We start from the raw sequence: 27,081 nt of genomic DNA, 5'->3' as shown, positions 1-27,081 counted from the left end.
TTTTTCTTTTCTCACCTTCTGGCAGCTATCCATTGTTTTTAAAAGATGAATTGAAATTTTACTTTAAGATGCTTAGAAAATGTTCAGATATTGTGAAATTTGGCTCAGATCTCTCTAAATATTGCTTCAGAGCTCGAGCCCTCTTTTACGGAGATATTTTGCATATTTTAGCGAGAAGATGTAGAATCCCTGTGTTAAAATCCACCGTAGATATATCAAAAAAAGATATGAAGTTGTTTAAAAGATGTTATAATGCTCCCTCAATTCATATTTATTTGGAAAATAGTGAATTTTTCACACTTTTAAGTGTATATATATATATATATATATATATATATATATATATATATATATATATATATATATATATATATATATATATATATATATATATATATATACTAACTAAACATAACTGAGCACTGACCTCTCCTGGTCCAACACTGCAGTGGACAAAGATCCTGTTTGCAGAAAGTTTGGATCATGAGCTGAAACTCTGAGGGTTTATGAATTATTTATAATGAATCAGTGTATCACTGAAAAAGTGGCCTGTGCATGTTAAAGAAGGTTGATTCTCCAAAGGAAAGACACTAAAGAGAAAAATGCACCATTCCTGTTCAATTTCTATGATATTTAATTAAATATTAGGGTTATGAATAAGAACAGAGCTAATATTTAAATTAGCCGGGGTAACTTGGAATTTGTTGATTGGAACATCTATATTGAATTACTCAGGGTAATTTGTTAGAATATATAATACTTTAGGGTCTTAATATTAGATTTAGTCATGTACATTAGTATTATATATATGTAATATTGTTGTTTCTTAGAGACAATATTTAAATTAATCAGGTAAATTTCGATAATAAATACAACTGTTGAGTATTATTATTTGAATTAATCGGGGTAATTTGTTAGAGTTTGTGATTTTTTAGGGTCTTAGACATGATATTTATCTTACTTATGTAAATTTGCAAAATAAATAACACTGTAGTTTCTTAGGTGATTTTGTATTATATAAATAATTTACATAATATATAAGATTGTAGAGTAACAATATTCAAATTACTCAGGGTAGTTTGTATTATATATAATACTGTAGGGTCTTAACAGCATTATTAAATTTAGTCATGTTCATATGTATTATATATATGCAATATTGTAGTTTCTTGGAGGTAATATTTGTGTTATATATAACAATATAGAGTTCTAACCGTAATATTAAATCTGTTAGACTAAATCCTAACACCAGTCTTTTTTCTGTAAAGTACTTTGTTTTGGTATAAACGTGCTTCATAAATAAGTGTGACTTTACTTGTGTAATGTGACATTTGGTAACATCCTTTATTCTGTGATGCATTTTGTAAAGTTATCTTTATGAAGATCAGCAGCTCTAAACCATAGACTGTATATAAAGTATATACAGTCTATGCTCTAAACTAAGCAGACGCCTTTAACCAGAGCCTTCCCTGTATTTGTTTTCATCCCGCGAATCGGACCAATCTGGGCCAGACATCCAGCGGATCGGACCAATCCGGGAAGGACATCCAGCGGATCGGCCCAATCGGAGCCGGACGTCCAGCGGAGCGTCCCGCCTTTCCCGAAGACACGCCTCTCTGTTCAGGGAACACCGCTCCATACATACACTGTTGTTAGCGACGTAGCTTCTACGACAATCTCATTTATGACATTTCTCTTTGCGACCACTTCTCTGAACTTCACTTTCTGTCACCGGCGGCTGGATGCCGGAGTAACGGTGCGGTAGTCGGGATCCGTTAGACCGGTGTGTTGTTGCTGCTGGCGGTGGCTGGAGGTGAGTTAAACTGCTGCTAGCTCGGTTAGCCGGACAGCGAGGGGGGTTGGTTGTTGTGCTAACTAGCAGAGGAGCTAGCCCGCTGCATAACCTTGCCAAACTGACAAAACGGCGAGCCAACACCGGCAACTTTTCTGTTGTGACTTTAACAGTTTGGTGCTTTTTTAATTTATTCAAAGATAAATACCGCGGGCTTTCAGCAGCGGCTCCGTTAGCTGCGGTGCCGATAAGTGAGGTGAAGCTACGTCCATGAATTAGCTTCCAGGCTAACGATAACCGGGGTGACCTGCCTACATGGATCCGCCGCTAGTTTGTTGGTACTCTGATAGATTTGCTGCACTGGTTTGGATTTGATATGAGACTAGCATTGCGGGCAGGGAAGCCGTTTGTGTGTCAGAAAACTTTATCTTAATCTTAACTTCACGTCTATGCGACGTTAGTGTTAGCCGTGTTAGCTAGCTAGCTGGCTAACTAACACAGCTAATACCCAGCTAGCTTGCGTTCTTCCTGGGCTAACCACAGAGCATGGCCAAAATTATTTCCACACTGTAAAGCTTAAATTGAGCTACTTTCGTGTAGCGGTGGCTGTTGTGTTACAAACTAAACAGCAGATTGTGTTGTGCTGTTTTCTTTTCTTCCACCCAGCAGCGAGGCTAACGTCCGTTAGCCAACATGTTTAGCTCGGATGCTTCAGTTAGCAGCGATGACCGACACGCTGATTCTTTCAGCTGGACAACATTTGATCTGCACACTGTAAATCTTAACCTGCTTGATACATAACTTAAAGCCGGGACCGAAATTCGCCGTTTAGCCATCAGACAAGCGAAGCGGTGAGCTCTCCGTGAACGGACAGCTAAGCCCCTTGTGATCGGAGCGCTCGGCTCGGTGTTCGGCGGAGAGGGGGAGGGGATGAGGCAGAGAGAGAGAGACAGCGCCTACATGCCTGGAAAATGTTAACTGCTGGCTAAATGTCAGCCTTTTTTAAGCGCCACTCAACTAATTTCACAGCCTTTTACTGTCTGTCGTGTCTGCTTCGCGTTTCGGCAAAGAAAATCGGAAGCTGGATGTGCGACAGACACGATCTGGGCGACCGAAGACCGCCGTGTTTTCCGAATAGGTGGTGCAGCAGGACACTGATGTCTGCCGTCCGCTGACCGGGGGTAGTGACGTCAGGTCAGGGAGCGTCCTCAAATTACTGCTCTGTACGTGAACGCGCTCAGAGCCACGTTCTCTAAACGCTGTGAGAATGTAAAAGAAGTTATAGCCCTTTAACCCTCCTGTTGTCCTCATTTACGGCCACCAAAAATATTGTTTCCTTGTCTGAAAAAAATCCAAAAATTCAGTAAAAAAAAATCCCCCCAAATTTGACAAGAAAATTTCAAAAAATGAGTAAAAATCCCACAAATATCTAAAATGATTACACACATATATATATATATATATATATATATATATATATATATATATATATATATATATATATATATATATATATATATATATATATCAGTAAAACGTGTAAAATTTCCTTTGAGAACATTCACATTTTTGTGAATGTTCTTAAGAAACATTTTTAACATTTCTTTTTTCCACCAAAAAATGTTCAAAGATTTCCCAAAAATGTTGAAAATGTGGACATCTGAAGTTTCACTGTGAAAATATTTTTTTTTCCACATTTTCAAACTTAAAAACGGGTCAGTTTTGACCCGCAGGACGACACGAGGGTTAATTAATTAGCACATCCCACCTGACCCCTCAGTGGCTTTATGTAGGTATTTGTACTTTGTCGACTAATGTTTGCTGTCTGTTTCCATTTCATACGCTTTTATTTGTCATTTTTTTCATTTTCTTGGACTGTCAGTTAATAAAGATGGTAATAAAACATATTCAAGCAGTTTAAATAGGATGTTTTGTAATGTTTAAAGGTTTTGACAGCTTATATCACTCACATTTTCAAATTTATATCCTAAATGGGGAGCATATCCTCAGAAATATCAACTGTAAAATGAAAAGGCAATGATGTCCCTCAGAATAAGCTGATTTATAATTTTTTTGTGTGTATTTAAAATTGCATTAGTATATTCAAATGCAAATTCAGGCACCACACACTGAGGTGTAATTCAGGTGACCTGTTACTGCTCTGTTTCTGTTTTCTGACACTACTTTTGTGGTCTTTGTTTATGTATTTCATTCTTTCTTTTTATTATTTTTGTTGCTGTTAAACGCTTGACGTACTCTTATAATAATATTAAATTCATATACCACTGTTTACACAGGGACCTGTTAGCATCACTTATGTAAATGCATGAGTGTAAGTTTAACATTTTTTCGATGAGTTAACATAATATTGTTGGTAACTACATCAACTTTAATATTCAAACGGGAGTTTTTGCATTCATTGATTCAAAACTAAATTCTAAACTAAATTAGTAAATTAATGAAAATTGCTTGATGACTTAAATTTTCTCCATCTCGCATTCATGATTTCAAGTTCTTAAAAACTTGTGTTTATACTACCAATTATTATGTATTGGTAATTAAAAATATCTTTTATTGGTGATTGGTTTCAGATTTATTGATGAGAGTAAACCCAGCAGGAGTAAATAACGAGAAATTATTCCTATTTAAGAATCGGGATTTTAAGGATTTTGACTTTTGTTTTCCTTTAAAAAAAAAACAAACTAAAACTGATTAGTTGATGATCAAAATAGTTGTTGAATGGTTTAATTGTTGGCAGATATGTAGTAAGTAGCGCTGCTCTGAATTAAACAGATGTTAGCTGGTAATTTAATACCTATTGGATGATGGTCCCTAAGCAGCTGCTGCAGCCACTCAGTCTATTTAGGGAGTCAGAAAAAGATTTTAAGCACAGCCTAAATAAATAGTTTATATTATCTAATCCGTAACTACAGTCATTCTGATAAGTCGCCTAGATGTCTGTTTACATTCAGGGAAACACTGAATACCTTCATTACGTGTTTTGCGACATACATAGTTAACAGGTACCAACATGTTGGTACATGTTAAATAAGCGAAATTGTAAACCACAGCTCATGAGACAGCGGTTTGGATTAATTAAACTCTAAAACTATTACCTCAGACACATTCACTACCCCGTCTTTATAGGAGAAACTCATTAACCCTCCTGTTGTCCTCATTTACGGGCACTAAAAAATATAGTTTGCTTGTCTGAAAAAAAATCACCAAAAAAAATCCCCCAAATTTCTGAAAATTTGCAAAACCTTCAGGAAGAGCATTCCAATAATTCCTTAAAAGGTTCTCTTTAAGGTATTACTTTACACAAATCCCCCAAATTTGGCAAGAAAATTCTTGTAAATATTTTTCAAAAAGTGAGTAAAAATCTTGCAAAAAAATCCTAAAAATATCTAAAGTGATTACATATATATCAGTAAAACTTCTAATATTTTCTTTAAGAACATTCACAAAAAACATTTTTTGTGAATATTCTTAAGAAACATTTTTAACATTTCTTTTTTTCCACCAAAAAATATTCAAAGATTTCCCAAAAATGTTGAAAATGTGTACATCAGAAGTTTCACTATGAAAATATTTTTTTTTTTCCACATTTTCAAACTTTAAAACGGGTCAATTTTGACCCACAGGACGACACGAGGGTGAAATGTGCACACGCTTTTATGTCAGTCAGATTTTAAACTGCTTTCTGTTAAGTTGCAATTAGAACAAGGAGAAAGTTCTGCTGGTACATTTCAAACAGCAGTGAAATTACTTATTGGGGTTTTCTGTGAGCTCTCTGCATTACTTATGTGAAGTACTTTATTTTGAAAAGGTTGACTACTTGCTGTTTATTAATTATATTAATTATGTGACACTCAACTGTCTCCCCTGGCATTCTTTTCGTCCTTTTTACTGCAGGGTAAATATAGACTGCACATGCCTGCAGAATGCTTAAACTATTAATTAAAGCTCATCATACTAATTGCCTGTTAATTGTCCCTTGTGTTTGTTCTTTTAGCCCCTTTGAGTATGTGTATACAATGAAGAGGCGTGCAGAGGACCAGGAACCATTATTTGCGCCCCAGCAACAACAGCCACGTCGGCCCCCAGTTCAGGGTCTTACAGAAAGCTTCCAGCACCGGGCCCTCACCCCAGCCCCGACTGTGATAGAGGCAGACACCATGCAGCCATCCACCGGCATCCAGTATTCCCTCCCCCAGGGCTACCAGGTATGATCGTAGCAGTACAGCTGCTTTTAGTATGGATATGGAACACATTTAGTATTTACAGAACATTTCAGACTTGTTCTTAGAAAAACTGATTTTTATTTAGTGGAAATGTAGTATTTACAGGACTTTATGGAACCCCACTGAGGATATTGTTATCTTTTATGATTATTTATGTTTTTATTTGTATCTCTCTCATTTATTATTGTGAAATTTCCTGTATATTTCCTCCTATAAGGTGCCTACACTGCCCCAGAGCACAGGTGGACACGGACATGGACACAACAGTACTGCACCTCATGTTGGTCCCCATGCACACAGTTTAGCAGTTCAGCCCCAGGGTCCTGCAGTGGTCCAGGGTCACGTTCACCCACCGGCCCCCATGAGCTCAACCCAGGGCCAGCAGCAGTTTCAGCGACTGAAGGTACACGAACTTTAAAGTCTTTCCACTAAAATTAACTGTAAATGGCTGTCTGGGCCAAATGTGTTGATTTATGACGATCATCAGTGAAAGACATGAAATGATTGTTGGACACAAACCAGTTGTTAACACTTTATACGTCTCTCAGTCACAGTGGTTTAGTCTGCAGTGGTTGCAGAATATCAGATTTTGGATGGAGGCATTTGCAATAATTTCTCACTTGTTTTTTTTCTTTAATTTTTTTTTTGTTAGGTCGAAGATGCGTTGTCGTATCTGGACCAAGTGAAGCTGCAGTTTGGGAATCAGCCACAAGTTTATAATGATTTCCTTGATATTATGAAAGAGTTCAAGTCACAGAGGTGAGTTTCTGTGTACACCCACGGGTGAAACAACATCTGTGAAACCAGCTGAGTATGAATCTGAAGCACCATCTTTTATTCTGTTCCTGCAGCATCGACACTCCAGGAGTCATCAACCGTGTGTCCCAGCTCTTCAAGGGCCACCCTGACCTCATCATGGGGTTTAACACCTTCTTGCCACCTGGTTATAAGATTGAGGTTCAAACCAACGATCTGGTCAATGTGACCACGCCGGGTCAGATCCACTACATCACCCCGCACGGTATTTCTGTCCAGAACATCCCTGTGAGCGGAGCACCAGCTCAGCCTGCGACCCACCACCAGCACCAGAGTGTGCCTCAGGCCAGCACCCACACCACCACCACCTCCACCCCACCCAACCCCGCCCAGCCTGCTCCAAGTAAAACCAGCAAGGTAGAATAAAGAGTTTACTGCTGAATGAGTGCAGGAGGTTTCCCAGAGAGATAGGTGTCCTCATGTTCTGTTGTTTCTCTCAACAGCCAGTCCAGTCTCCGGCCCACACCCCCACCAGCCAGCCCAATCCATCCATCCCATCCTACGCCTCGCCACGCTCCCCGTCAGTCCAGTCGCACACTCCTGTCAGCAGCACGCCATCCAGCGGGCCTCCTGTCCAGAACAACCAGCCTGTGGAGTTCAACCACGCTATCAATTATGTCAACAAGATCAAGAACCGCTTCCAGGGTCAGCCGGACATCTACAAAGCCTTCCTGGAGATCCTGCACACGTACCAGGTGAGGAAAGAACATTCAGGCTCTGTAGAATACATGAGGCTGCAGTGTTTCTCTAGGATTTTTTTCAGCAGCGGTGGCGTAAGCAAATGACACTTGACTGAAGATTTTCCTTTTACAACTTATTTATTGAATGGCCAGTTGAAAATAGCTTTTTAAAGGCTGAATGTAAAAATTAAAAAAAAAAAATTGAACAAACTCATCTGAAAACACAGTCAGCAGTTACATCATGGTGTAGATATTAGCTTAATGCTATCAATAGTTCACTCACGTTAGCGACACTGAGTTGGCACCAGGTCTAATTACCTGAAGCTACTGATCTGCTACGTAGCGTTAGCTGGACATCAATATTTAGAGAATGTCTGTTTAACTTGTAGAATCTATTATGAGTTATCTTCAGCTAATAACTTTTCTCCGGTAAGTCGCTGCTCTATTTTCCAAGACGTCACTCCTCTGACTCTCTGACCTGCTGCCTGGATGCTGGATGTGACGTCACTTTAAGGCGACTAATTAACGTCATATTAACCCGACGTATCAAAGAGTAGATACTGAGCAGGATAGTTATCTGTAGTTTACCTTAGTACTCGTGAGAACCTGACACAGTGCAGAACTCTGCTGTGGAGGTGGAGACATGCGGCGGTGGAGGATTTACGACAATTAAAAAAAAGAAAGAAATTTGAAGGAGCGGTGGCTGGGATTTAGGAATGGTGGCCCGCCGCTCCTAAATGAATGTAGAGGAAACACTGGGCTGTTTCTGAGCAGCATAACATGTAGAAAAGTAAATCAGATATGCCCAAAACACTCACCAATGCTTTCTGAATTCTATATTTCCCAGAAGGAACAGCGAAATGCTAAAGAGGCAGGAGGGAACTACACCCCGGCACTGACCGAGCAGGAGGTCTACACTCAGGTGGCGAGACTCTTCAAGAACCAGGAGGACCTGCTGTCAGAGTTTGGACAGTTCCTGCCTGATGCCAACAGCTCCATGGTGAGTCTCTGTGAAGCCCTATGATTAAACTAATGTGGAATTAACCCTCCTGTTGTCCTCAATAGTTGTTTATATAAACTTATTTCTTATGTATTATGGAGCTAATTTCCTCAAAAAAACTGCACAATAAACATTTTCATTACTATTATTATTTATTATTCAAACTCCTGTTGTCCTCATTTATGGTCACCAAAAAATATGGTTTCCTTGTCTGAAAAAAATCCACAAATTCAGCAAAACAATTCCCCAAATTTTTGAAAATTTGCAAAACCTTCAGGAAGAAAATTCCAATAATTTCTTAAAAATTTCGCTTAAAAATTTTATTGAAAAAAATCCCCCAAATTTGGCAAGAAAATTCTTGTAAATATTTTTAAAAAATGAGTAAAAATCTTTCAAAAAAAATCCTAAAAATATCTAAAGTGATTACAGATATATCAGTAAAACTTCTAACATTTTCTTTAAGAACATTCACATTCATCACAGCGAAATTCGCTGGATTTTGGTTGATTTTTATGTGAATGTTCTTCAGAAGCATTTTTAACATTTCTTTTCTCCACCAAAAAATGTTCAAAGATTTCCCAAAAATGTTGAAAATGTGGACATCAGAAGTTTCACAGTGAAAATATATATATTTTCCCACATTTTTAAACTTTAAACAGGGTCAGTTTTGACCCGCAGGACGATACGAGGGTTAAAGAGCCTGAAAATCTATTGGTTCTGTCTGAATAGTGTTAAATGTCACTGCAAACACACGGAGCATCACAAGGCTTTACTTCTTCATTCAACCTTTATTTATACTCTAGAGGTTCCCAAGTTTTCTTTACTCAAACACACTCTGAAGATCTTCTGAGCCCCTCATGGGTCAAATTTAGTTAGAAATTTACAAAAAAATGTAAAACAATCCTAAAAATTTATCACAAAAGTCAAAGTTTAGATGGTATCATGGATTTTAGTCGTGGTTGGGATCAATTTTCAGATCAGCTGCTTTGACCTCCTCCATGTGAACCCAGCTGCTCAGCTTTAAAGTTTAGGAAAGAATCCCTGAAACCTGGTGGACAAATTAATGCTTGATTCTATTTGACTGTGGATCTGCATCACTGCCTTTAAAACTGTGGGATGGAGGACGGGTCTTGGCGGAGGATAGCGCTCACTGAGTGCACTTTTAGTTAATTTAAACAGTAGCAGTGGCAGTAAAGCTGTATTTCACTCTATGATGGTCCTGTTTTTAAGGAATCGGTGGCTTGAATTTGTGCCAAACTGTGGGTCTTTTACACCACTCTAACTGTCGACGATTCAGCAAATGTTCAATAACTTAAAGTGTGTTTTTACTGTAGAATGTCAGCAAATTTTGGACCGTTTTGGGAAATGAGTAGATAGAACATTTAAAATTGTACAAACACCAGACTAGTTTCATATTCTTCATGTAGCACCCTCAGTCTGACTCTGATTAACCAGAACCAGGGTTTTTACTCTATTTACACAAGTTTTCCTTGCTTCTTGTTTGTTTTGTTGCCTCTTTGGTGAGATTATGTTGTTTTTTTTATTCAGCTGCTGAGTAAAGCTGCGCCAGACAGGGCAGAGTCGGTCCGTAATGATCACGGCGGTACAGTAAAGAGACCTTTACTGAACAACAAACAGAGGCTGAGCCAGAATGGCCTCCCGATCCGGAGACCTGCTGGAGTCGGCTCCACGCCACCTGTCAAGGTACACGACTCTCTGCATGTATTTAGCTGTTTGCACAGGTCAATGAGAGCAGATTAAATATTAAAAAGCTTTTAATTTAGCTCCAGCACCTTTCTCAAACAACAACAAAGGTTTCATCTTTATGAGCATTTAATGAGATTTTATTAGTATCTGCTAAATTTATGAGACAAGCTGAGGGTCATAAACCTCCACCCAAACCTCAGACTATATAATGTATGATAAATTCTTCAGTTAAACTTTTCTTTTTTTCTAAATAAGACATTTTTGAGAGTCTTTTGTCACTTCTTTCTACCTTCACAGAAGAAGCCTAAGATAATGGGGAAAGATCACGGCCTGGGAGACGTCGGCAAACACAGCACCAGCACTGAAACCATGTTCTTTGAGAAGGTCAGTGTTGTTCTACTCAGTAACAGGATGGAGAATGGGACTGCCTGAATGTTAAACACGGGATACCATCTCAAAGGAAAGCCACTGAACTTTTACATGTCATCTCTGAACAGGTGAAGAAGGCTCTCCGCAGCTCTGAGGCGTACGACAACTTCCTACGGTGTCTCCACATCTTCAACCAGGAGGTCATCTCACGCACTGAGCTGGTCCAGTTAGTTATCCCATTCCTGGGGTGAGTTTAAACTGAATCAACTCCACACTCAAACACTGCAGGTACAAACAGGTGCAAATAGTGTTTACTTTGATTGAAGGAGTTTTATGATCAGCAGAGTGCAGTAATAAGTCCAACGGGATTCATCTTTTCTATTTTATAGAAGAATAAAAGGGAAAGAGAAAAGCAGAGTGAATTTCTTGAGTATTTCCTAACCTCTATTAACTTTGTTTCCTAATCTCTATTAACTTTGTTCCCTAATCTCTGTTAGCTTTATATTTCCTAACCTCTATTAGCTTTATGTTTCCTAATCTCTATTAACTTTATATTTCCTAACCCTCTACTAACTTTATATTTCATGTATATTTTTGATTGATTGACAGGAAATTCCCAGAGCTTTTCACCTGGTTTAAGAACTTCCTGGGCTACCGGGAATCGAGTCACGGGGACTCGAGCCACGCAGAGACTTTACCCAAGGAGCGAGCAACGGAGGGCATCGCCATGGAGATCGACTACGCTTCCTGCAAGAGGCTGGGCTCCAGCTACAGAGCTCTGCCCAAGAGCTACCAGCAGCCCAAATGTACCGGGAGAACACCGCTGTGCAGAGAGGTGAGGCAGGAGGTCCGTTAGGTAACGGTGTTTGTGGAACCCGTTTATTCTCACTGGCAGAGGAAGCAGTAGAACAGGATCAGTGAGCTTCAGATAATCATTTTAATGAGACGATGCTTCCAGTGTAACAGCTAGAAGCAGCTAAATGCCTGTAAAATGTGTTTTTGTGGGATTAATGCTGGATGCTAAGTAGGAACCTATTAGACAAATAAACAGAAGCAGGGATGCACAAAGATTTATCCATTTTGGAATTTTTTTTTAGGTAACTTCTTTGATTGAGTGTTTATTCAGAAAAATACCAAACATGCTGAATGTCCATTACAAGTTAATAAAGTAAAAAATGTTTTCATTGCTATTTTCACTTATTATTAGAAAATCCTTTCAGATGACAAATATGACACAAAAAACAGCAAATAGTCCCATTTTCCACATATAACGATTGTTGCTATATAAATATAAAGGAATTAAACATCTTAATTCTTTCCTAATGTTACCCTATATATTCCTAAATTCCTGATTATTGGTTAGCACTTAGCTTAATGTCATTTATTTCCAACTAGTATATTTGCACAGAGAGATTTCCGTAGATACCGTATTCATTGTAAAGCTGTGTTTATTTAAAGAAAACCTTGTATTTAAAATGAACAGAGCTTTAAGTTTGAGTCGGTGTTCTAAGTTGTTTTTTTAAGCCAGATTCGTTTGCACATATTGATTCATGTAAGTATATTTAAATTAAAACAACTGTCCTGTTGCAGGTTCTGAATGACACGTGGGTCTCGTTTCCATCGTGGTCTGAAGATTCCACCTTTGTGAGCTCCAAGAAGACTCAGTATGAGGAGCACATTTACAGATGTGAGGACGAGCGCTTCGAGGTGAGGAATCAAATACAAGCTGTGAGTCTAAAGAACAGGAGAAAGCCTCAGATCAACATATCTGGGGAAGACATGATTAAACTCTTTAGGAAGTAATGTCTGTGTTCCGTTCAGCTGGACGTCGTGCTGGAAACCAACCTGGCCACGATCCGAGCTCTGGAGACAGTGCAGCGGAGGCTTTCTCGCATGTCAGCAGAGGAGCAGCTGCGCTTCAAGCTGGACAACACGTTGGGAGGCTCCTCTGAGGTCGTTCACCGCAAAGCCATCCAGAGGATATACGGGGACAAAGCCCACGACGTCATCGACGGCCTGAAGAGGAACCCTGCTGTGTCTGTCCCCATAGTGCTGAAGAGGTAGCAGCCTGATCTGTCTCCAGCTTTAACAGTTGTTCATGCTGTTTAGTGTCTGGTTTAAGGTCGTCCATCACTGTGTTTGTCTCCGTTTCAGGTTGAAAATGAAAGACGAGGAGTGGAGAGAAGCCCAGAGAGGCTTCAACAAAATCTGGCGTGAGCAGAATGAAAAGTATTACCTGAAGTCCCTCGACCATCAGGGCATCAACTTCAAGCAGAACGACACCAAAGTGTTGCGTTCAAAGACGTTGCTCAACGAGATTGAGATGCTCTACGATGACGTGAGGAAGCATGTTTTCTTCTAGTGATTGTACCAGTCTGTAGTTCAGAGCCGATCAGTGATAAAAATGATATCATTGATATTAAAAACGCAGGAATATGATGGACACGTGTTTGTGACAACCTTAGTTTATTATTTTATTATATCAACTACAGGCTCCTATACATCTGATGCTCAGGATACACAACACAGAATAATTAGAATAATACTGTTGGATAGGGCTGCAGCTATTGATTATTTTAGTAATAGAGTATTCTATGGATTATTCTGGCGATCAGTAGAGTATCGGATTCTGCACTAGGCATGCATGTTACAGCATCAAAAGAGGAAGTGAACGCGCAGTGCAACAGAAATAACCGTCCTGGACACATGTATAGTATAGTACAGGGGTATAGTACATATATAGTGTAGTACAGGGGTATAGTGTGTGTGTGTGTGTGTGTTTGTGTGTGTGTGTGTATATATATATATATATATATATATATATATATATATATATATATATATATACACATACATATATATATACGTATACATATATATATATATATATATATATATATATATCGTGTAGTACAGGGGTATATCAACTAAAACTCAAAGCCATGGGAACACCACATGTATTTAGCATCACTGTAACCATGACAACAAGTGAACACTACGTCAACTGCCTGCTGATGATCACATGATTATGATCCTACTACAAATCCACTACTGAGGACTTATCAGTCAGAAATTATACAACGACTGAGCATCCTTGGCTGAATACTACGCTCTCTGCTGCTGGTATGGACTCACCTGCAGCTGGATCTCAACGTCTTTCTAAGACCCGCCCCCACTCTACTTCCCATTGGCTAGTGACATTAGTTTGGTTGAGAGCAAAAGCTGCGTTCCCCTCATTCCATTGGTAGATGAACTCGACTGGCAGTGTAGTCCTGTCTTCTTTCTTTGAGCTGCATGCCGGAATTCCATCATTTCCAGAAAACTTACAGTGAAGCTACGTGTTCACTAGATGCATTTTTCCCGCATGTAAACGCACCACATCTGAAAATCCCATGCATGGTGGTTGGTTACTAGCGGGTCACTAGGTAGTCACATGACAGCGCTGGAGCTTCAGTGGATCACTACGTGGTCACATGACCGAGCTTTCAGCCTGACAGTCCAACAGATGCGTCAGATAAACACAGCAGATCGGCTGCAAACTTTCTCTTTAAGTTCAAAAACACTTCAGGGAAAAGTATTTCTGAAAACATTTGAGGTGAGAAATAATCTGTGCAGCAGCTGAATCTGTCCTGGTTTTTGTTCATTGATGGCTAGTTTAGACGACCGTTTAGACCGTGGACTGGTTGGACACTCCTGCTGTAAACAGTAGAAAAGCTGCACTGGTTAAAATAGAAGCATCCCATCAAATTTAAGGACCTGGTTTGTACCTAATGAAGTCTGGGTCCGACCTCGGACCACGGTCTGTCACTTCGTGACCTGGAGTCTAGCATGGAGTTGAGTAAATGAAGCCTCGCTTCAGAGAATTTTGCCTTGAGGAATTTTAGTATTCGAATTACTGGAATAACTCGAGGAATCGTTTCATCCCTACTGTTGGACTAATTATGGCTTCTGAAGTCTTCTGTTGATGTGAAGAGATAAACTTCAGCTGGTAGGAAGAAAGAAGAGCTGGTTTAATAATTATCCATCCGGGGTTGCTGGAGTCTATCCCAGCTGACTTGGGGTGAAGGCAGGCGACACCGTGGACAGATCACCAGTCTGTCGCAGGGCTACGTATACAGACAAACAATCACACTTGCATTCACACCTATGGACAATTCAGAATAACCAGTTAACCTCAGCATATTTTTGGACTGTGGGAGGAAGCTGGAGAATCTGGAGAAAACCCACACATGTACAGGGAGAACATGCAAACTCCATGCAGAAAGATCTGGGAAGGCTGGGACATGAACCGGGGATCTTCTTGCTGCAAGGCGAAAGTGCTAACCACTACGCCACTGTGCAGCCCTGGTTTAATAATTATAATTTATAATTTAGCATTAGCATGACCAGCTCCACAAGTCTGTAAAATAACTTCTCCTGCTTGTCCACCAGTAAAACCCAGAGAACAAACTTGAATATCTTTGTTGATCACTTTATGTTGTCTACATGTGTTGGTTGTACACAGATAGTGGTTGTCTACTAAGAGGAATTGATCCTTTGCTGTGTGTTCTGTAGCGCCAGGAGCGAGCGTCAGAGGAAACGCCGGCCCTCAGCGGTCCTCACATGACTTTGACCTACGACGACAGCCAGATCCTGGAGGACGCTGCCGCCCTCATCATACACCACGTCAAGAGACAGGTGGGCATCCAGAAAGAGGACAAGTCAAAGATCAAACAGATCATCCACCACTTCATCCCTGACCTGCTGTTTGCCCGACGAGGTGAGCTCTCCGACGTGGAGGAGGAGGAGGAAGAGGAGGAGGAAGACATGGAGGGGGATCAGGACGGCCCCAAGAAGCACAACGGCCTGCCGGGCAGCAGCCCTCCCAAGTCCAAACTCCTGTTCAGCAACACGGCCGCCCAGAAGCTGCGAGGCTCAGACGAAGCCTACAACCTGTTCTTTGTGAACAACTACTGGTACATCTTCCTCCGTCTTCACCACATCCTCTGTTCCCGTCTGCTGCGGATCTACGGACAAGCCGAGAAGCAGATCGAGGAAGAAGCTCGAGAGCGAGAGTGGGAACGAGAAGTTCTGGGGCTCAAAAGGGAGAAAAACGAAAACCCAGCAATCCAGCTGAAGATGAAAGAGCCGAGTAAGTTTTATTGAATATTCTCACATATCTTCATTAATTTTGGTTCTGATTCCACCCCACAGTCTTTTTTTATTATTCCTTCATTACTTATTATTATCTACATATAGTATAATTATTTAATAGCATGTCCCCCTTTCTGCCTGCAGTGGACGTTGATGTGGAGGACTACTACTCAGTGTTTCTGGAGATGGTGCGTAATCTTCTGGATGGAAACATGGAGCCGGCTCAGTATGAAGACTCCCTGAGAGAGATGTTTACGATCCATGCCTACGTTGCCTTCACCATGGATAAACTCATCCAGAGCATCGTCCGGCAGGTCAGAACTTCACAGTCATATCAGTAGATTTCTGTCAGTCTGAAAGACTCTAGAGTCCATCCATCCGTCCATCCATCTATAACCATCTATATTATTTTAAATTTACAATTTTACCAATTTACAATCTGCAGTTAATGTCTTCTCTGTAATTTTTACACTTTGAGGGCTGGATTGGACCCTCTGGAGGGCCGCTTTTGGCCCGCGGGCTACATGTTGGACACCCCTAGTCTAAAGAAAACGTCTGCTGCTCTGTGATAACTGACGGATGACTGAATCTAGAACTCTTGGGTCCTGTATGCTGTCATTTACTGCTGCCATGCTAATGTCGACACATCTGTTTCATGCTGAACCTCCTGTTTCCACAGCTCCAGCACCTCGTCGCCGATGATGTTTGTGCACGTGTGACTGACATGTACCTGAGTGAAAGTTCCAACAAAGCCACAGGAGGCGCTCTGTCCACGCAGACCTCCAGAACCCCAGCAGAGGGCGTCTACCAGCGTAGAGCAGAGCAGCTGATGTCAGACGAGAACTGCTTCAAGGTACTGAAAGAAGTACAGGAGAACGTCCTGCAGCAGTTACAAACGCTTTCAAGTCTTTATCTGCATTTCCTTCTATTTGTGTTCTGTTCAGTTGATGTTCATGAAGAGCCGAGGTTCAGTCAGCCTGGCCATGGAGCTGCTGGACACCGAGGAGGAGAACTCTGATGAACCGGCAGATGCAGAAGTAAGACTTTTTAGAGTTCATTTAATGATGTTAATGATGCTTTTTTATTATTTGGTAGACTGTTGTAATATTAATTATTGAGTTACTGATGGCGTTTAACCCTGCGGGGTCAAAATTGACCTGTTTTAAAGTTTGATAATGTGAGAAAAATATTTTCACGGTGAAAACTTCCACATTTTCAACATTTTTGGGAAATCTTTGAACATTTTTTGGTGGAAAAAAGAAATGTTAAAAATCAACCAAAATCCAGTGAAATTCACTGGATTTTGGTTGATTTTTTTTTTAATCAATGTTCTTAAAGAAAATATTATGAATTATTCATCATTTTTTGAAAATATTTACAAGATGTTTCTTGCTAAATTTGGGAGATTTTTTTAAAATAAAACTTTTAAGGGAAACTTTTCAGGAATTATTGGAATTTTCTTCCTGAAGGTTTTGCAAATTTTCAGAAATTTAGGGAATTTTTTTGCTGAATTTTTGGATTTTTTTCAGACAAGGAAACAATATTTTTTGGTGCCCGTAAATGAAGACAACAGGAGGGTTAAAAACCTCTTAGAAAACAGAACTTTGTAGATGAAATCACTCTGTTTCATCTCAGAACACCTGTATATATATCTTTACCTGTCTGAGGATCCTGCAGCCATTTACTGCATGGCGAAGTGTATGGGGGACATCAGTAAATTCTGCTGTGTTGATCAGTTTCCTGTCAGTGCGGAAGGTTTGACCAGGTGTTCTCACCAGTCCTGCCAGAGGAAACGTCCATCTACAGCCCTGACACATGTCTACATGTCTATTTTTCTGCTCTGTCCTTACAGAGGTGGTCAGACTACGTGGGCAGGTACCTGAACTCAGATTCTGCTTCCTCAGAGCTGCGCGAGCATCTGGCCGAGAAGCCGGTGTTCCTCCCCAGGTGAGGCTCCAGCCATGTCCTCCTTTAGTCTGCACACTTTAAAGCTTCTGTCCTGAAGCTGTAGTCTGAGCAGCCGCTCCACTGGTGAAAGCCAAACCAGCTGCCAAACACCTCATTTCCACAGATAGCAGTCCAGAACAAGCTTGACTTAGAGAGCTTTCCATCATCACAGAGTTTTAGACCAGACTCAGGAGCTCTGGAGGTTCAGGTGAACGTCTGTTAAGAATTGGGACTTTTTCAGTTTCTGACTATGCCTCACATGGAAGATTGCACTTTACATCTTTTAAAATATGGAATTTATTTATTCATTCAGTTCCTTTTTAATGGGAATTTTATTTATTATTAGTAAAGTTTTTTAAGATGGTTTTGGCTTGATCGTGGGTTTTTTGAATTTTCACCTGAGGAGACCACTTAAAGGAGTTATTGATTTGATTTTTCACCTTGTATGTAGTTTAAATAATGATTTCACTGTGTTATGTACCAACAAAGTCACTGAAAGCAAAACAAATGGGTTTGATCTTTTGTCACTTTTCTTTTGTTTTCCTGCGATGTTTGAGTTAGAGAGACTGAAGCTCTTTGTTTAGAGGACAGGACCCTGCTTTCTGACTGATCATGCCCTCTGTTTGTGACTGTATTCAGATCGAAGGTCCTGTTTGTGACTTAATCACTGTTTGAAACTGTAAATGTTCAAATGTCCATCTGTTGAAGTCTGTTCTGCTCAGTGTTCTGTTTGTTTGCGGGGGAAACAGTGCACTCCCGTTGCAACTTTCTGTTGTTGGTGAGATTTTTTTTTCCACTGGTTTGACAGATTAGTGCTCGTAGGTTTTTTTAAACTCTGGTCAAGCACATTTATCTGCAACACCTGTACAGAGGAGTAGGTTTGTAAATAAAATGATTGTCTAACTTGTGTGTTACTATGTTGGTGTATTTCTTTCTGACACGTCAGAGCATGAAGGCTGAATCCGCTTTGATAAAACTCACATGAAGCCTGTCTGTCCTCCTTTTTGGTGCTTTTTTTGAGTTTTTTTGTTTCTTTGAGATGGCTGTCCATTACCATAAACATTTCCAAAGACTTTTTAAAACACAGAGTTGCTCGTAGTTTCCTCTTATTACCCATTGCATAAATCTGGTGCCTGACTATGATTTATCAGTGGGCTCACCCACATCCTGTCCTTCTTTTCCTTTTCATCAAATCTATGAGAGATCAGCAGCACATGAGCTCTAATTAATTGGACCTTTCTTCACAAAAAAAAAAAAATCCTTCAATGGCAGTGAAATTTCTGCAGTTTCTTTTCCAGTTGTGTTGGGTCTCCATCTCATGGTCATTGTCGGTGAAAGTTTGTGCACATCCAAGTATTCTCAGCTCATATTCTGGATTGGTTTCTGGTCAGGCAGCAACTTTCTAGTGTTTGTTTCTAACAGTTTGAATTGAAATTGGCCTCACTGTCATGTCTTTTAAGTGGAGCCCTGAATGCTAAAAATGCTTCATGGTTTCAGTCCTCGCTCACCTGTCCCTCCTGGTAAGTACACATTTAAAACTTTCATTCAGGTGGGGTGAATAATTGCATTTTTTTATTGCCTGCACAAAATCTTGATCAATCTCCAGCTGTTTGCATATAGAGATCTGAACAGTGTGTTTGTGCAACGGAAGTGCACTGTACAGAAATTTAAAACTGCTGCCTCTGCTGCTCTTATAGATCCACATTTCCCTCAAATTATTTGACTCCCCAAACGATTCGTTATCGGTGAGTTGCAATGCATGGGTTTAAGAATAATTGTTTAAAGGGACAGTCTTCTCAAATTTGACTCTACTGTTCTCAGATTTGCTTATTGTGCATCGTGAATGAACCCCTAGGCTTTAAATTGCACACTACGTACTGTTTGTGCCTTAAATCATGCTCAAGTGAATTTATAAATTAAACGTGATGCACTATTTTGATGTTTGGAGTAATCAGAAGATGTTTTTCTCTTGGATTAGTCCAGACTATTGATGGATGTCGATGTCTTTTGGCCTTCAGGAATCTGAGACGGATACGGAAATGCCAGAGAGGCTGGGAGCAGCTGCAGCAGGAGAGGATGACCAAGGGTTCCTCGGACAAGCCTCAGGATGGAAACACTGAGCTGAAGATGGAGTGTATGTTCAAGCTCAACTCCTACAAGATGGTTTATGTCTGCAAGTCAGAGGACTACATGTACAGACACACAGCGCTCACACGGGCTCATCAGGTCAGTATGGAGGCACACTGGAAAAAATGCGCCTTATTTCAAGGAACTTTTACCTTGAAATAAGTGAAAAAATCTGCCAATAGAACAAGTGAAAATGGCTTGGTAAGATTCCTTGAAATAAGATATGATATTTAGAATATTGAGATCTTAAAATTAGCTGGGAAAACTTATTTGAAGCTATATTTAGGTGTCTTAAAATAAGCCAGATATGCTTTAAAAAAAATAAAAATAAAAAAGCAGCTTTTCACTCGAAAATAAATTTTTGCTTTCATGTAGCATCCTAATTTGAGATGTATTAACCCTCCTGTTGTCTTCATTTACAAAACACCAAAAAATATTGTTTCCTTGTCTGAAAAAAAATTCCCCAAATCTCAAAAAATTTGCAAAAACTTCAGGAAGAAAATTCCAATAATTCCTTAAAAATTTCCCTTCAAAGTTTTATTTTTAAAAATCCCCCAAATTTGGCAAGAAAATTCTTGTGAATATTTTCAAAAAATAAGTAAAAATCTTCCAAAAAAATACAAAAAATATCTAAAGCGATCCCATATATATCAGTAAAACTTCTAATATTTTCTATAAGAACATTCACAAAAAAATCAACCAAAATCCAGTGAAATTCGCTGGATTTTGGTTGATTTTTTTGTGAATGTTCTTAAGAAACATTCTTAACATTTCTTTTTTTCCACCAAAAAATGTTGAAAGATTTCCCAAAAATGTTGAAAATGTGGACATCAGAAGTTTCACTGTGAAAATGTTTTTTTTTTTCCCCCCACATTTTCAGATTTTGAAATGGGCCAATTTTGACCCGCAGGACGACACGAGAGTTAAACTTATTTTGAATTTTCTTGTAAAATTCAACTCAAAACAAGATAATTTCAAGATTGTTTGACTGAACAAGATATTTAAGATGCATTGTCTTAAAACAAGTCCCTCCATCTGCTGAAATGTCTCTTGTTAAGAGAATTTATCTTAAATCAAGTGGGATGAGACATTTTGACTGAAAATAAGACAAATAGACTTGGTAAGATTTAGAGTTTTTGCAGTGCATTCTTGAGGTTGGTTTATGCTTTTATTATCTCCTCCTTACAAGTGTTTGTTCTTCATGTCTTTACATACATTATACATTTTAGTCTTCTTCTATTTCATTTTCAGTAGTTTCAGGACTAGGATTCTATGTTTAGTAATTCCAAGGATGTCAGAAATATGCAGATTTGTCTACACTGAGCAGTTTTTATGTCCAAGAATGACAATAGCAGCTTTGCATATCGCTTTTCTAACACTGCTTTTAGATGGAGCAGATGTTTGGCATCTTTAGGAGGTCTCAGTGTGTTGATGTGTGGTTGTGTTCTGCAGTGTGAGAACATATTAATTAGTCAAGGAAAATAATTTTTAGATAACACTGGGAGAAGATGCTTGAACAGATTGTTCTTAAATGCTCAGAACAGCCAGAGCAGCTACATTAGAGAACACAAAGATATTTGTGTTTTTGTACGTTTCTCTGATGTTATCTAGTTAGCAAAGTGTTGTAATGAGACACTATTTATGCCATTATGTCCTCACCAAAAAAATAAGATAGAAGATAAATAATTGGTACTAATTAGTTGTGACAGAGAGGTGCAGGTATATGGGTTCTGTAAAGCATCTTGAGACAGTTTGACCTGTAATTGGCGCTATATAAATAAAATTGAATATGTTGAAGCTCGTAGAAGGAATTTAACTGTCAGTTTTAAACTTGGTAAAGAATGCGCTGAAGAAACGTTTCCTGCATCTCCTTCCAGCCTAAGATGGAGGAGATGTTTCTCCTGAATGAGATGACTCTTTATTAGCGTCCCTCCTGTGACACTCCTCTGATGTTCTTTTCTCCTCCAGTCCCACCAGGGGGTCAACACTCGCCTCCACAGACGCTTCCAGTCCTGGTTGGACTCCTGGGCCAAGGATCACGTGACCGGCGACATGGCGGCCGACAGCCGGAAGTGGCTGATGGGAGAAGCTCAGGAAGACCTGCTGCCGTGCTCCACCACCTGCTGCCCCGAGATCCTCCACTATCTCCACATTAACAAGTACCGGGTCCAGTACAGAACTCTGTAGTCTCTCCAGAACCTGGCAGGTTTCACACAAACCGGCCGGATGAATTCTCAGACCTGCTTTTACTGGATTCATTTGCCAAAAGTTTTCTGGGGTTGTTGATCTGTAGTTCAGATAGATGTAGATGTTCCACTTTTTGCACATGATTCAGGAGCTGATCTTCAGGCTGCAGCAGATGTGAGGTAGGAAGTCATCATACTGGATAAAAACTTGCCTGAATATTCAGATCAGAGCATTAAATGCAGATGTTTCCATGAGATTATTGCAGAGAAACAACCTGAATGCATCTTTTAGTTGACAGATTTTGTAAAACAGCAGAATAAAGTGTTCACTCCTCATTTCATAGAAACAGAACAACCTCAACGTTTGTCTTCAGGTAGCAGAACTAGTTCCTGTTCCTCTGTTAGACCTGGACCGTCTGGCTCCAAACCTGTACAGTCTGAATGTTTCCATGGTAACGGCGCCGTAGAGCACTAAATATATTCAACATCTCTGCTGGCTGGACAACTACAGTAATTTATGATTGCCCAAAACTCCGAGTGTAAATATGTGTTTATATCTAGATTTTTTTTTATCGTTGATGTGTTGCGGACGTTAGCTCACATAGGATCCATCTTTAGAAAGACGTTGCAGAGAATTTTATTAAGAAAATGAACAATTTTAACAGTTTTTTACCAAAGGATGTTAAAGTCAGAGGTTTTCTTTGTGGTCTGTTGAACGTGTTGTTGCGTCTGTTGATAGAAAAGTTCTCATTTCTGGATCCGTTGTGCATTTCTACCTTCAGTATCTCTGGTTGTTTAAAGAGGATCGAATGTAGCCCAGCAGCAGCTTCTCCTATTTTCAAACTAAACTAAACTGTACGTCTGAAGTCTTAGCAGTCAACTTTTTCTGGTGTTTGGTTGGAATCTGTGGACAGGTTCAGTATGAATCTTCATTAATCCAGTGACGGAACAGAAGGTCTGTAGGTGAATGTCGGTTTAAGAATTCAGAGAGCAAGCAATAAGTCCTCCAGTCGCTGTTTATTAAAGCTACCGGTTTGTATTTCTGCTGGAATACGAATGTGAATGTTGTAAACCCTTAAGAGGGATGTAAACTAGGGATTCTTTTATTGCCTTTCCTCTCTGCAGTTTAATAGAATGAATTTTCCATGTGGGCCTGGTAGTGACGTCGGATGGATGGTAGTGATCCATAAAATGCTGGAAGGTGTTTCACATTAGAAACATAAAAACAGGATTTAGTTGACTTCAAACCTAATGATTTAATGGATCGTTACTCTGGCAGGATGCAGGTTTAGAGACGCTCCTGATAAAACGCTGTCGTTTCCGGAGACAGTGATCCGAAACAAAACCAGCCGCAGACAATCCTGGAAGTGTTTATTACCAGTGTTTTTATTTTTCTATTCACGTGTTTAATATGGAAAAACCACAGGAAGTCCCGGGGAGCTGATTGTACATAAAGACTTTGTACCTCGTTTACTGTCTCTTGACTTTTCTGATGTTGTACAGGAGTGTTAGTCTGGTGTTTGGCATTAAACTATCCTTTGAGTAGACACAAACAACCTTCTTTCTTCCTTTTCTGTCTTTGTGTTTCTTTTATCTATTGTATAGATTCCCCCTAAACACCCGTCTGTCTATCAGAAGTACATATTTAGAAGGATTTCTCCATAAAAATAATCCCTTTCTTTTAAACAGCTTTGATGTGGCTCTACACTAAACCTCCATGGGTGGAGGTATGGTGGTCATATGGGGTATCAGATGGTCTATCTATGGTCCTATCATAGCCTCCTTTTCTGAAGCTCCAGCACTCCAGCTCACCTACATTCTGTTCAAACACTGTAGAACTGCTCTGCACTACACAAAAATAAGTTGTTATCGAAGAGAAATCCAACCATACATGATTGAACTGGAAGAATCAGAATGATTCATAAAGCTGACAGGATTACTTCTGAGATTTGTTCCATATAAAACTTTAAAATTAGAATCTGTGTCTGATTTATCTGCAGAATAACAGTTTAGATACTCAGCTGCGTAATTTACTCAGGATCACTGTTCCCTCTAAACTGCGCGCGTGCGCAATTGCACACTGCTGACACGGTCTCCGCGCACAGAAAATCTGCGCTGCACACAAAAAAAAAATCCAACCTAAATTGTAAATAAAATAAACACGTAACAATTCATTCTGTGCGATTTTTCAATGTGAGTCAGTGAGTGACCGGTGACTGGCTGCTGCAGCCAATGATGCGATTCACATACGTATTTACCATAGACTGTATATAATGGTACTTATGCAGCTAATCAACGTCAGGCGTCCTTATGTGCAGCCACCGTTGTTCTCATAGATATGAATGAGTAGATAGGACACGCCCCTTTGAGCTGCGTGCTACAGCGAGGCTAAGCTAGTGGGGGCAAAGTTTCAGTGCATTCCGTTCATGTAGACGGCGTGAAAACGGAAACAACAAGTATGCCGGCTCACTGTGCTGCATACAGTTACACACTACGTTGTACGATTGAGACAAGGAAACTTGGAATGACTTTTCATAGGTAAGAATAGTTTTTGGCTCTTTTTTCATTATGAAATCTTGTTGAGAGCTACCAGTCTATGAGAGCTAACTAGTTAGCCACTAGCAAAATGCTAAGGCGAGCTAGCAGCTTGACAACCAAATACCAGACGATTAATAGTAGCTGTAGTATAGTTGTACAAGCAGTAGTAGTAATACTAAAAGTACAAGCAGCAGTAGTAGTATAAACAGCTGTTAGAGTCGTAGAAGTAGTATCAGCATTTGTAATAGTATTACAAGTTGTAGTAGCAGTGCCAGTATCAGCAGCAGTAGTTAGTGTGCTACCACTACTACTAGTAGTAGTCGCATTGCTATTACTACCACCAATACTACCAATAGTAGTTATAAAGCCTAACTCATGTATATCCAGATTACCATCTATGTTCTTCCACCAAACCCATTTTATGATTGGGATTACAGGCAGTTCTTTAGGACTGCTCTCAAATAATTGAAATGTTACTAAACAAGGTTATACTTATCAAATTAAATAGCTCTGGTCTCCAGTATATTGGTGAATTCGGTTCTTTGTACTTAATTTATTAGCATGATTTCTTTTTAATATGTTGTGTAGAGACTTATTTACTTGTCTGTCTACTTTTCTTACTCCATGTAGGTTTCCCAGAGACTATGGGTTGAGGAGGAATTGGAAGTTTGTCGGCTTAGACCTGGTGTCATTCCATCAGTGTTAAACTTCCCGGCTCATCTTGGAAGAGTACGTGCCAGAAAAACCACGACCAAGCAGCCTTGAGATCTTAGACAGCGTCTCCCTGAGGTGGGTGTCAACGGTGTTCATGGTCAGGTCTGTGGTAATCCTGTCAATAAACAAAACAGAAAAAAATCTAGATTATAAATCAACATGTAACCAAAGCACTCTGTGTATAACGCCATAGTATAGGATGTAGTTCAGAAAATGTCAAAGTATAGTATACTTTACTCAACAATAACATAGTATGGCCTGTAGTTCATAGTACAGCATGTTGGCAAGAAAAACAAAACAAAACATAGATTATTATGTGGTTCAAAAAGCGCAAAATGATAGGATGTTGCCTAAAATTGTCATGTATGATATGTGGTTCAAAAAATGTCATAGTGCAGTATATTGTCAAAATAGTATGTAATTCAAGAAAACATCAGAGTATAATATGTCGTCTAAAAAATGCCATAGAATAATAATTTCATTGCACAAGTAAAAGTATAGTAACTTTTAAAACTGTTCAAATTCTTATATGTTGCTAAAAAAAACCCAAAAAACTAAAACAAAAAAACGTCACAGTAATATGTCAATTAAAAAATCCTATAGTATAGCGTGTCGCCCAACAAACATCATAGTATAGCATGTCACTCTAAAAACGTCACAGTATGGCCTTTAGTCCACAGCTGTCAGTAGGTGAGGAGCAACACAAAAACAGTCCAAACGCTGGTTTCCAGAGGGTTAGATGAGAATTTATTTGAAAGAGTAAGTTTACAACAACACAACATGTGAGGGGGTTAAAAACAAATGGGTGTTAGTAAAATAAAAATAAATAAACAGAACTAAAAGTGAACTTCACGTTGACATTGATGGGCATTCCAACCAGGAACAAAGTAAAAGATAATCAATATGAAAAAAAACTCTTCCTGTTCACCTCTTAAAACTCAAAAACACACCACAGTAGCAGCCTAAACTAAAACTACCAATGGGTTCCCTGTTTTCCTTTGTGAACAATTCAAAGGTCCCTCTCTATCTCCCCACACATCCACCAACCACTGGAACACATCTCCAAAGTTCTGCCTGACCAGCTCAGCTTCCCCTCAGAAGAAGTGCCTCCACCTGCCAGATGAAGTAGCCTTTTGAGAGGCAGCTGGCATCGTGATTGGACTGTACTTTGGTCTGTTCCAATCCAGCTTCAGCTCCAGAGACGGCAGGTGGGACGAGTCAACGGAGGCCGGGTGGACGAAGGCATGCAGCTGAGTACAATCCAGAAAACAACAGAGGAGGAGTGCAGCAGACCAGGACCAGAACAAACAGAGTAGCATCGTATGTCTCTTAGAAAACATCATAGTATAGCCTTTGCTATGAAAAAACACCATCATATACATTGTATATTGTACAAATAACAAGTCAAAGCAAAGAGACATACATTGTAGAATTGTAGTAATTGTGGGCTGACTGATTTACTGATTATCAGTATTTTATTTTTTACTGATTTATGGTAATAAATACATTTAAAAATGGTGCTACTTTGGCTCTGAACCTTTATCTACCTGTGGTCGCTCTGTCTTCTGGAGTGATTTGATTGGTTATACGTCACGAATAAAACTCCTTTAACTTAACATCTGTAAACAAAACAAAAACGTATCAACAAAGTTTTCTGTTAGAGTTTGTGTTCTTCTAAGTTTAACTCCAAGATTTTAAATACTTTCATTTACTGCAAATGAATATCTACTCCAAATGTCTCACTAATAATCATTATCAGCCTTAAAAACCCACAAAACACCCCTCTATACTCGACGACACTTAGTACAGTCCGGTTCCCCCTTCTATA

General features: G+C 39.5%; 1 protein-coding gene across 2 annotated transcripts; it reads left to right on the top strand.

The window, feature by feature from the left end:
* Positions 1–1,613: 1,613 nt before the first annotated feature.
* Positions 1,614–26,773, top strand: LOC111564410 (paired amphipathic helix protein Sin3a-like). Of its 2 annotated transcripts, none has more exons than XM_035945323.2 (22): positions 1,614–1,813; positions 5,808–6,018; positions 6,254–6,439; positions 6,689–6,795; positions 6,888–7,209; positions 7,296–7,547; positions 8,380–8,532; positions 10,081–10,236; positions 10,540–10,623; positions 10,737–10,855; positions 11,218–11,443; positions 12,199–12,315; positions 12,430–12,668; positions 12,763–12,946; positions 15,163–15,739; positions 15,886–16,055; positions 16,421–16,594; positions 16,686–16,778; positions 17,594–17,688; positions 19,707–19,914; positions 21,784–25,328; positions 26,269–26,773. In XM_035945323.2, the coding sequence occupies exons 2-21, from the start codon at positions 5,830–5,832 to the stop codon at positions 22,000–22,002; spliced, it is 3,870 nt and encodes a 1,289-aa protein (XP_035801216.1). In that variant the 5' UTR covers positions 1,614–1,813; positions 5,808–5,829; the 3' UTR covers positions 22,003–25,328; positions 26,269–26,773. The 2 variants fall into 2 exon arrangements, with proteins under 2 accessions (XP_035801216.1, XP_023119723.1); XM_023263955.3 differs by having other exon boundaries at positions 10,537–10,623.
* Positions 26,774–27,081: the final 308 nt, after the last annotated feature.

This window comes from Amphiprion ocellaris, chromosome 1, assembly GCF_022539595.1.
Source record: "Amphiprion ocellaris isolate individual 3 ecotype Okinawa chromosome 1, ASM2253959v1, whole genome shotgun sequence".
Taxonomy (NCBI): Eukaryota; Metazoa; Chordata; class Actinopteri; family Pomacentridae; genus Amphiprion; species Amphiprion ocellaris.
This window is presented reverse-complemented; position numbering and strand designations above follow the sequence as displayed.

What these genes read in the sequence shown, in the direction of transcription:
- LOC111564410 (XM_023263955.3), top strand. Translation starts at nt 5,830, where the DNA reads ATGAAGAGGCGTGCAGAGGACCAGGAACCATTATTTGCGCCCCAGCAA. An exon ending in GTGAGGACGAGCGCTTCGAG is followed by an intron (nt 12,316 to 12,429) that starts GTGAGGAATCAA and finishes TGTTCCGTTCAG; the next exon opens with CTGGACGTCGTGCTGGAAAC. An exon ending in GTCCCCATAGTGCTGAAGAG is followed by an intron (nt 12,669 to 12,762) that starts GTAGCAGCCTGA and finishes TCTCCGTTTCAG; the next exon opens with GTTGAAAATGAAAGACGAGG.